Source organism: Nicotiana tabacum, chromosome 17 (genome assembly GCF_000715075.1).
Source record: "Nicotiana tabacum cultivar K326 chromosome 17, ASM71507v2, whole genome shotgun sequence".
Lineage (NCBI taxonomy): Eukaryota > Viridiplantae > Streptophyta > Magnoliopsida > Solanales > Solanaceae > Nicotiana > Nicotiana tabacum.
In genome coordinates this window covers 48,378,610-48,390,503 of record NC_134096.1, presented here as the reverse complement: position 1 = coordinate 48,390,503, position 11,894 = coordinate 48,378,610, and the positions used below count along the sequence as shown (strand labels likewise).

Below are 11,894 nucleotides of genomic sequence, written 5' to 3'. Positions count from 1 at the left end.
AATACACTAAGTACACTAACTAGCTCATATCAGTACATTCATTAAAATCAACACCCCTTTCAAGTTGGAGGGTGGTAACACATCCAACTTATTAATATGTAGATGATGGACTACCCCGGGTAGGGGTTTGGTGAGAACATCATCCATTTGAGTAGAGCTGGAAGTATGCAGTAGAGAGATCATGCCATCACCCAGATTGGTGCGCACAAAGTGACAATCCAACTCTATATGCTTGGTCTGCTCATAGAAAACAAGATTCTTTTTTATGTAGATGGCAACTTGGTTATCACAGTGAACATGAATAGAAGAGAGATTAGTGAGCCCAAAATCATATAAGAGTTTAGAGAGCTAGTTAACCTCAGCACAGCTTTACTCAAGGACCTATACTCAACCTCAACTGAGGACATATATACATGTGCATCAGAAAACATATTTGCATCAACACTAAAAATACCGGAACATTCAACAGGAGAAACATTACAAGGAATGGAACAAGGAATGAAACTGGAAGTAGAAGAATCACAAGACAAGGATGTTGCAGGAAGTTAAAAGAGCTTGTAAAGTCCATTCTCCGGTCTACCAAGTACCACTGACTTCTTTAGTGTAGGGCCCTGAAAAATGCAGCCAGTGTTGGTAAACAACAATGTGACCAGATCTAGCAACTAATTTGTAAATAAAAATTATATTATAATAGAATGAGGGAACATATAGGACATTGTGGAGTATTAATTCATGGAAAAAAGTCAAAGAACCAATATTAGTGACTTTAACTTTATACCCATTGGGATGTGAAACAAGATAAGGAATAAAAAGATTTTGAATATTGAAAAGAAGAGATTTTTCAGAGGTCATTTGATCAGTAGCTCCAAAATCTATAATCCATACTATGTTCTCTATTTTAGTAAGCAAGCAGGTTCTGAACAAACTATTTTCATGTATTAACTCACCAGCAAAGTTGGCTGAAGCCAAGAGATTTATAGTGGAGCTTGAACTAGACAGGTGAGACTGCTGTAGCAGCAGCATTAATTAGGAATACTGCTTTTTAGTCAAATCAAACAGTGCAGACAGATGTTAAGATTGAGATTGGGGCTGGTCATCAGAACCCCCAGGAGTACCAAAAAAACCCAAATCTGTCCTCTTTAGCATTGGCAGCCATTTTTCTTGGACCAGTAGTTTTGAAAAATTTAAAGTTTGAAGGAAAACCATGCAATTTGTAGCATTTTTCAATAGTATGGCTTGACTTTTTACAGTACTTGCAGATAATAGAAAGTTTGGGAGAATCAAAACTGACTTTTGAATGGAAGTTCTTCTTGGAGACACCAACATTAAGTGAGGCAGAACTTGAAGAAAAATGAGAGGCATAAGAAACTTGTCTCTGCTTTTCATCACTTAGCAATATGTTGTATACATTGTTCATGGAAGGAAGAGGCTTTAGCACAATGATGTTGCTCCTGACTTGAAGATAAGTTTCATTGAGTCCCATCGGGAATTGATACACCTTTTGCTCCTTTATAGCTTTTTTATTTTTCCCACAGGTACAAACAATCAGATGATTGACGGAGATAGAGGATATTTCATCCCATAGTTATTTGATTTTGTTAAAGTGTGAGGTAATATTTAAGGATCCTTAGGAAATGTGTGCTAGCTATTTCTTTAATTAAAAAATCCTAGTACCATCAGCTTTGCAATACCTCTCTTCTAGCTCATTCCAGATATCTTTTGGCAAGTTCTAAGTATTCAACACTATGAGAGATTTTCTTAGTGAGGGAATTGGTTAGCTAGGGTACCACCAAGTCATTACAACGTTGCCATTGTCTGGCAAGAGGAGAGAAAACAGGAGGTCTCTCAGTGATGTCATTTATAAAGTCTAGTTTATCGCACACATACAAGGCAACCAGAATATTCCTTCGCCAACTACCATAACAAGTACCGTCGATAGGAATAGAGACTAGAGAAGCTCCTAAGATATTTGAGGTATGCATATAGAGAGGGTGACAGAGATGAGTAAAATCATCCAGATGAAAGGCAGTGTGGCGAGCAAAGGAGTTAATTGGAACAGAGGAGGACATAGAAATACTTTTGTTTGCAACATGAGTAACAGTACCAATCGTGATTTTACTCAAACAATATCAACTAGCTAGACATACAAGTCAGATCACAAAATCTGAAAATAAAAAATGAATAGAGATGAAACGATGTTACCAATTCTTTCGCAACCGGAAAGACACAACTTTAACACAAAAATGAAACAAATACCAAGCGGAAGCTAAAACCCTAGAACCCGATGAGAATCCAGCTGGTATGTCCTTACTGTCCCGATCCCTTCTAGTAATCAGAAGGATAAGACAAGATAATGGCGAAAAGATGAAAATTTTTAAAGCAGCAAATAACGAAACTCTAGAAATCGGAAGAAGACTCTAATGAGAGAACTCAAACAAAAACTCCTACGAGAAGTTACAGAGGTAATATCGGATGATAGCCAAGCACGAGTTCTACCATAATCCAAGCTCTGATACCATGTTACAAGTTGGAATCGATATGAATTTGAGAAGAAACTAACTAGGGTTTGAAGTTTCAGAGAGAGAGAGAGAGAAACGAGCAGATTTCTTATTTCATCTCTGTAAAATGTAATGTTTTATTTATACCAAATAAAACGTGGGCCACTATTTATATGACCCGACTCAGTCCACTAATGCTGAAATAAATAAAATGTGAGCCAAGCCCAAATACACTAAGTACACTAACTAGACCACATTAGTACATTCACTAAACTCAACGAAACATCCGGGTGGCGTGCCACCCCTAATCCCCTACATATATGCGCCCCTGAACACCATGCTAGTTTAAAGTTTCAAATTACCACAAACTATATCGGCATATTTGTGTTATCTTAAATATTTTTATTTAATGTATTTTTGCATTAAAAAATTAACTAGTATTTTTTAATGTCATTTCAAATTGCAGCTAAATATTAAAAAGCGGCTCTAAAACCAATTTTGTGCATTTTTGCTTTGGATGGATTATATGTGGGTCCCATACCACGGGTTCCATCTTTTACCTTACGGGAAAGATGAAATTTTCTATAGCACATTTTGTAAGTATCATTTAAGGAAAAATCAAAACGGGTAGGGTTTTCCTGTGAAGTATCCTGTCTCTGCTATCGATCTCGATTCCGCCCGACTTTCGATGTGTGATGAAACGGCAAGCTTAGGCAGCTGTACTCTGCCGGGAGATGCAATGGTGGAAATCCTGTTGCGGCTTCCCGTCAAGTCATTGCTGCGATTCCGAGCGGTTTCCAAATCATGGTATGGTTTACTAAGTAGTCCTGATTTTATTCAAATGCATCTCCGTCACGGTCAACAACCCCTCCATGAAAAGCTCCTCAGAGTGAGCGATCGGGGTCCTAGAGACACCCCTACTATTTCCTTCTTCTCCGTTGATCCTACTGTTACTGTTAATACTGATGATGATATTGACGACGGAGTTGATGTTTATAAAAATAATAATGATCTGTATCCATCTTCTGTTGTTGATTTGCCGTTTCCGTCTAGTCCAGATGATGAGGTTCGGATTGTGGATTCTTGCAATGGCTTGTTGTGTGTTCATTTTAATAGGACTTCCAACATTATCTTGTGGAACCCTGCTACTAGAAAGTATAGATTCCTTGAATCCCCCGATAATTCTGTATCCTTTTATTGTGATCCTTTCTTCCCTTATATAGTGCTTGGTTTTGTCCCCGAGACTGACGATTTTAAGGTTGTCAAGATTCCATCATCCAGTAGGAAACACAATATTGATGCTAAGGTTTGGGTTTACACCCTGAGTTCAGATTCTTGGGAAGAGATGGGAGCTGTTAATCTGCTGCCCAAGGGTGGGTCTGCAGTTAACCTTAATGGGTGCTTGTATTGGATGTCATATAATAATAGTGATAATGGACGGGATATTGTTACTTCTTTTGATTTGTATAAACAAGTCTTTGGACAAATTATGGTCCCCAATTCAGATTCTTTTACTGACTTTACTGTCAAGAAGCTTGTGGTACTGAATGGTTGTCTTTCTATGATAATCTATTCTGAGAATGGTTTAAATGTTGACCATTACGAGGTATGGATGATGAATGTACAACAAGGTGTATCTTGGACTAAGCGAGTTGATTTTTCACTCTTCTCTAAGCTAGCACGACCTGTTGGATCATGGAGGGATATCGAAATTCTTTTTGGCTACCCAAATGGGTTGTCACATGAACTGTTATCATACAATCCTTTTACTAAAAGAGCTCGGAGCTTTCAAAGGAGAAGTTCAGTGGGTGGGTTTAAAGTCATAAATTATGTCGAAAGCCTAGAATCTGTGGAGGGTAGTTAAGTGGACTCTAGAGATTTGAGGTCTGATATTGCAGGTGTTGTTGCGGTTTCTTTCTTTATGCTAATCATATTTTGAGCTTTTTAGTTTCAACTCTTCCTATCACACGATGTATTTCAATATTGTGTTTATGTTTACTCTACCGTCTTTTTATTGCAGTTTCATTTGGCATGGTATAAAGTAATGATTAACTACCCTTGTTTATCTAGCAGCTCACCATAAGTTTTAGCATGCTTGTGGATGTCCATTGAAGCTTTTTCTCAAAGGTGACACTTATAAAGGTAGATACTGGGTGAATTGTGAAACTAGAGAATGTAGAGTTTCACTAAATCCTGGATAAACACAAAACATTTAGAAGCTCTAGTGGATCAGTAAACATTCTTTTTGTTCCTTCTTTGATGCTATACACCTTGTTAGAAGGTTGGTGGAACTATACAGAGAGAGGAAGAAGGATCTGCACATGGTGTTTATTGACCTAGAGAAAGCGTATGACAAGGTTCCTAGAGAAATTCTCTGGAGATGCCTGGAGGCAAAAGGTGTGTCGGTTCCCTACATTATGGCGATTAAGGACATGTATGATGGGGCTAAGACTCGGGTTAGGACAGTAGGAGGCGACTCTGAGCATTTTCCGGTTGTAATGGGGTTACACCAAGGTTCTGCGCTCAGTCCGTTCTTATTCGCCCTGGTGATGGACGCGTTAACACACCATATTCAAGGGGATGTGCCATGGTGCATGCTATTCGCCGATGACATAGTTCTGATTGATGAGTCGCGAGCCGGTGTTAACGAGAGGTTGGAGGTTTGGAGACAGGCTTTTGAGTCTAAGGGTTTCAAGCTGAGCAGGACGAAGACGGAATACCTGGAGTGTAAGTTCAGTGCTGAGCCAGGGGAAGTGGGCGTGGATGTGAGGCTTGATTCGCAGGTCATCCCGAGTAGAGGCAGCTTCAAGTACCTTGGTTCGGTTATCCAGGGGGAGGGGAGATCGACGAGGATGTCACACACCGTATTGGGGTAGGATGGATGAAGTGGAGGTTAGCATCTGGAGTCCTGTGTGACAAGAGAGTGCCACCGATACTCAAAGGTAAGTTTTATAAAGCGGTGGTTAGACCCGCCATGATGTATGGGGCTGAGTGTTGGCCCGTTAAGAACTCACATATCTAGAAGATGAAAGTAGCAGAAATGAGGATGTTGCGTTGGATGTGCGGGCACACTAAGATAGATAAGATTAGGAATGATGATATTCGGGAGAAGGTGCATGTGGCTCCCATTGATGACAAGATGCGGGAAGCGAGACTTAGATGGTTCGGACATGTTCAGAGGAGAAGCCCAGATGCTCCGGTACGGAGGTGTGAGCAGCTGGTTACGGAGGGAACGAGAAGGAGGCCTAAGAAGTATTGGGGAGAGGTGATCAGGCAGGATATGGCGAGGCTCCAGATTTCCGATGACATGACACTTGATAGGAAGATGTGGAGGTCGAGTATTAGGGTTGTAGGTTAGGAGGTAGTTGAGTCGTGCCTTACTTCGTAACATGGTGGGACTAGCCATGTAGGGTTTTTGTCTAAGATAACTTGTGGGAATGTTGTGGCTTACTATTTCACTTTTTAGTGCAGGTCCTATTTACTAGCTATCGCTTTTGCTTTACATCTTTCTTCTAGATTTCATGATGTTTCTATTTTTCTTATGGCTGTTGTGGTGATACTAATATTTACTAATATTGTCTCCCTTTACTTTGCATCTTTCTTTTGGATTTCATGGTGTTTCTATTTATCCTCTGATTGTTGTTGTGATACTAATATTGTCTCCCTTTTTGCCCCTTTTGTCTTTTATTTTTTTGAGCCGAGGGTCTTTCGGAAACAGCCTCTCTACTCCTTCGGGGTATGGGTAAGGTCTGCGTACGCACTACCTTCCCCAAACCCCATTAGTGGGATTTTACTGGGTTGTTGTTGTTAATGTTTCCTACATATAGCTTTTAACATTATTTCCTTAGTATTTTTCACATTGTTTCCTGTGGTTTGACTTTCCGACTATGTTGTGCGGACTCTTCATTTTAGGCGCCGCACCCGTGTCGGCACAACACTAGTACGTTTAAGGGTGTGGGATTTGTACCGGGTGTGGTCAATCGAAATCGGCTACTTTGACCACAATCCATCGACAAATTTGAGGAAAAACTGAATTTTGATTTCTCAAGATAAAAGCCAGTACAGGTTTGAAGCCATGAGAAATGGCATGCCTTCAATATTCTACTGCTGCGAGGTAGCAAATTCTACTCCTTTTGTCTCCTTTTCAGCTTTTCCTCTTGAATATATTTTTATATATCTATTTTTAGAATTTTGAATTACTTTTTGCCGAAATCCCGACACATGTATCCGTACCTGGATCCCTTATTCCCGAATCTTAAAATTTAGATTATAAAGGATCCGAACTCTGGATCTGCACCTTGATCGGATACCCGCACCGAGTCCGAGCAACTTAGCTTTCCGAAAGCAAATTAGCCATCTCCATAGCAAGATTTGACATAGAAGGAAGAACTCATAGAGCACCATATGGACAGATAGTTCGATGGATAGAAAGAGAGTAAGAGATGATAATTTTGAGTATAATTCTTGTATTTCCTACAAAAGCTACAATATTGTGTATGTACAATATGAGGTAAACTATATTGTTTTTATGGAGTAGAACTCCAAATTAGCAGGAGAGAATATTTAAGAGAGAGCTCCTTGATCTAATCCTGCACCTAAATGTCCCTCCCAGTCTGTTTTTGAAGCTGTCAAGTTGAGCCTCAAAAATTTCCAGCCTGGTTTCTATGTTTGTGCTTTCTTCTTGGCCTTCACGTGACACATGCTATTTTTCCCTTAGACACCAATCTTGAAACCAATGACCATTTAGATGGCTTGGGCTTCAAAAGTGGCAAAGACCAGAACTGCAAAAGCATTTGAAAAATCAAACTGCACACTGCATTGGCTTCCGTTATGGCTCTGATCCCAGCTATGGTGTCCTGATTTTCATCCAGAACAACTGATATTGCAATCTCCTGATTCTTTTACTTCAAAGCAGAGACTAATGTTTTGACATGCTTCTTCATCTTCTTGCTGAAAGAAGTGAATCTGCAATGCCGGATTCTGTACTCAAATCTCCTTTTCTCATTCTGAGATAGGATTGTAGATCTCTTACAGTTTTTTTTACACTGGGAGACAAGTTCCTTTGTGGTGTAACAAACATCTAGTATTCTCACCGACTTGTCCAATAAATCTTTGACCAATTTCTCATGTTTACAGTGAGAAAGGGCTTGAAAGGTTAGAGGCAAGTTGAGATCATTTATGTACTTGTATAATTCCTCCAAACCAAGTAGGCTATTGCAAATTGTCTCAGCAGTTGGTGCAACTGCTGTTTCCTATGTTTTGAGCTTGTTGAGCTCCTCTTCCACTCTTTGAGTGCTTGAATGTGAACTTGATGACGAACTGATTGAACGAATGTGATTATCAGATTTGGGGAACAAAGGCTCTAATTATTTAGAACTAGTATTTGTACAGCACGATTTGCGGATAATATTGTGATCCTACTAAACTTCATACTTAAAAAATCATATGAATTATTGGTAGAAATTCAAATATTAGAACTCCACATATAGCCGATGATACAATAAACAAAAATTGAATATGATTCAAAAACAAATAATATTGCATAAAATAATAATTAATAAATATAAATTTAATAATATCTAAATTAAATTATAAAAATATATTATATTATTATCTCAACATAATTATCTCTTACAACATCAACTTATATCAATCTAAACTAATAAAATTTATTATATTTACTATTTTAATGTTGAAAAACAAACATGTACATACTTGACGATTTATTGATAACCGACATATTTTCACTTTTGGGATTTATCAACATATAGAACAATTAGATCAGAATTTGCTCAACAATTTTGATTCTACTTCAATTTTAACCACACAATTAATGTTAGATTGCTTTTAATAATTTAAATGACACCTTTGGAACATAGAACTGTTCACATCATTATTTTGTAAGTAAGAATATTCGATAAAACTCTTCAACCGTATGGATCTTAATATTATTTAGCAATTCATTTTGTAAGAATCAGTATTTTTTCAATTAAATAAACTTTTAACTTACTTTCGATTTGTCTATTCTACCATGCATATATCCTATAAGAAGATGATTTCCTACCGCTTGACTGGTAATTCTTAATTAACTTAACTTATCCTCTATATGTTCACTCTGATCAAATGTATTTCATTCTAATTTACACATACATACCGACCCGAATAACTGCTCAATCAATTGGTTGAAATAATTTATAAGAACATAAATATCAATAACGGACTAAAAAGTCACAGTCTATACCTGAGCTATCAGAGAAAAATGCATACTCCCCATTCTTATCTATAGCAACTGCTAGAATTGATAGAAAAAACTAAAAAATCTACATATAGCTTTAAAACAACTTACATATAAGAAAAACTATAAAATTTTGGATAATTAGTTTCACCGTAAGATAACATAATTGACATTTAATTCAGGTGATGCTTGAGCAGCTTCATACTTAATAGGGAAAATACATAAGTTGCTCCTTGTACTTGTCCCGAAAAGTGAGTTTTCCACTCAACCCACTCAAAGGTTAGTATTGCTCCATTAATACTTCTCCTTTTTAATTTTTTGTCCATGTTATTGTGCTACTCATAATTTACAATACTTTATATCCTTGTCCGCTACTCCTATTATTATATTATAGATAAATTTGAATTTTATTTTAATAATAATAATTTTTTATGTACTTTCATTTTACTGCTTAGATTAATATTTAAATTTATTAATAATAATATTCAATATTATTTATTTATTATCTTTATTTTATTTTAAATTTATGTCAAATTTTATTCTCTCACCCTATCTATGCCCTGTCCTTTTTTATTAATTTTCTTACTATTAGATTTTATATATTTTATTTAGTGTTTAATCCAATAATAGACCAAAAAAGAGCATCCGCTCATATTTTCTTATACTTCACCAAAATCTCGAGGTAATTTTTTTCGTCCTTGGAGTTTTCCTTTCCTATTCAAAAGCTTGGATAAAATTTGATTTGTTTGATTTTCAATTCAAAATCTTGGAAAAGAATTGAGTTGATTTGGTTTAAGAAAATAATATAAGATATTATTAGGAGCAACAATAATATGTGTTGATAATACTTACATCTTTATCTTTAAAGTTAATTAAAATAGGGGTATTATTTTTATCTTTAAACTCAATTTTTATTAAAAAATTTATTAGTTAAGATAGGGCAAGTAGGCTGTATCTTTAGAAAAATCTTATTTACTATCTTCTCATTTAAATTTCAAAAAAAAAAATCTTACCTTTCAATTTTAATTAAATGTTATTATACATATTGTCCTAAATTTTCAAGTGACTTTATAATAGCTTGCCACTTGAGTTAACTACAATGCAAACTTTATTTCTTTAATAGATATATAGATTATTATTATTAGGAGCAACAATTATATGTGTTGATAATACTTACATCTTTATCTTTAAAGTTAATTAAAATAGGGGTATTATTTTTATCTTTAAACTCAATTTTTATTTAAAAAATTTATTAGTTAAGATAGGGAAAGTAGGCTGTATCTTTAGTAAAATCTTATTTACTATCCTCCCATTTAAATTTCAAAAAATATCTTACCATTCAATTTTAATTAAATGTTATTACACATATTGTCCTAAATTTTCAAGTGACTTTATAATAGTTTGCCACTTGGCTTAACTACAATGCAAACTTTATTCCTTTAATAGATATATAGATATAAATTACTTTAATCCAGAGTCATAGAGGTACAAGTCATTTTTTTCCTTCGTATCAAGCATTATGTGATTGTGTTGTTACTACAATATCAATTAAGATGCTAACAGCGTGGATCCATTAATGCTGTCTCATTTGGAGGGCCAATATTTCACACTAATAACAAGAAAAATTGAGTGTAAACAAATAAAAGAAGATGATTTCATAAAAGATGGAAAAATGAGATTTTGTGGATATTAAATTTGTACACCTATTGGTTCCTAGCCATATTTGTTGACACGTTATTATTTGACCAATTTGATGACCTTTACTACATGATTGTGTAAGGACAATCGGAGTTAATCCCTTTACAGAGATGAATGTTTCTGTTTGACCTGCTCAGCATTCAACTTCTGGTTCAAGAAAACCTAAATAGGGATGGTATATACAACTATATAATAATTCGACACGTGCGCTGATGTATCCAAGATCTAGATATTGTGCAATCTGAGTTGATAGAGTGAGTTTGAAATATATATCTAATTAATTCAATATACTTGTTTTTCACACACATACATAAGGTTCGACCCTGAATCATTGTCTGCAGAACCCGAAAACACATGATTAGACCCGCCACTAGTCACTTGCACAATGCAGTGAGTTCATCAGCTTGGTGATTATATTTTTCGTTTATCTGCTAGTGCACCATTTTGGACACAGGTCTATGTGAACCATTTAATATATCTATGCTTTTTTGCATGCTTCACCTAGCAATCTCTGTCTCTGATTCTTAGGACTAGTTATATACTTTCCTTGATTCTGACTACGTTAAAAGGGTATAATTTCCTTCTAACTAGATAATACACGTTTAATCCAGTCAAGACCCCCCACCCCCACCCCCAAAAAGAAACTAAGGAGCATTGTGAATTGTGATAATGTGGACGTGTGCCTTTTTGTTTTCCACGGAATGGATAATAAGTTAAGATATTACTTAAGAATCATTTTGAATGGAGGCAGGTTTTAAGAACCCAGCCTACAATGTGACATTCTTTATTTCCAAAATCATATACTACAATATTGAGTTTCATAAGCACAATAGCTTGAATTATCTCCACTTTTTACCTTCAATACAATTGTGTAGTAAATTGGAAAATTCAAATTATTGTCATGCAATGTCAGGATGGCCGAGTGGTCTAAGGCGCCAGACTCAAGTTCTGGTCCTCGTGAGAGGGCGTGGGTTCAAATCCCACTTCTGACATTTTTCTGCTCTTTTCTCATCTTTTACTCTCTATATATTAACATATTTATTCACTACTCTCTTGCTTGAGAAGGAATTACAATTCTGTTTTGTTCAAATTCGTCGATCCCTTTCTAGTGGGCATAAAAAGTAATCACGTCAACTCAAAAGTATTTTGATATATAAGATTTGATTCTTAAATTTATGCTTCTAATGAACTATAACGATCCAAGTAGAAACGATAGATAGAATGGAATAAAAGTAATTACATACCTGGATTACAATCCAAAATCCCACCAAAGATCGCGATGGCGCCTAACTTGTTTGCTAGCCAAGCTAACACACAATAACAATAACATAAGCCGATTTATTAAGTTAATAATAGAGTGGTGATAAAACATAAAAGCAAAAACAGTCTCAAAATCGATATGAAGATACGAATATCTGAGACAGGGTCTAAACACAACCACAACTTTGTAGCAATGTCCAAAA

At 35.9% G+C, this 11,894-nt stretch overlaps 1 protein-coding gene and 1 non-coding gene across 4 annotated transcripts; both read left to right on the top strand.

Annotated features, from left to right (window-relative positions):
- The first annotated feature begins 3,078 nt into the window (after nucleotides 1-3,078).
- On the top strand, nucleotides 3,079-4,742 carry LOC107801338 (F-box/kelch-repeat protein At3g06240-like). Of its 3 annotated transcripts, none has more exons than XM_016624647.2 (2): nucleotides 3,079-3,305; nucleotides 3,552-4,496. In XM_016624647.2, the coding sequence occupies exons 1-2, from the start codon at nucleotides 3,187-3,189 to the stop codon at nucleotides 4,360-4,362; spliced, it is 930 nt and encodes a 309-aa protein (XP_016480133.2). In that variant the 5' UTR covers nucleotides 3,079-3,186; the 3' UTR covers nucleotides 4,363-4,496. The 3 variants fall into 3 exon arrangements, with proteins under 3 accessions (XP_016480133.2, XP_016480131.2, XP_016480134.2); XM_016624645.2 differs by adding an exon at nucleotides 4,519-4,742 and having other exon boundaries at nucleotides 3,080-4,396; XM_016624648.2 differs by having other exon boundaries at nucleotides 3,080-3,305; nucleotides 3,557-4,496.
- Nucleotides 4,743-11,339: 6,597 nt separating this feature from the next.
- Nucleotides 11,340-11,423, top strand: TRNAL-CAA (transfer RNA leucine (anticodon CAA)). Its single transcript has one exon. It is a non-coding gene; the product is annotated as a tRNA-Leu (tRNA).
- The last annotated feature ends 471 nt before the right edge of the window (nucleotides 11,424-11,894 follow it).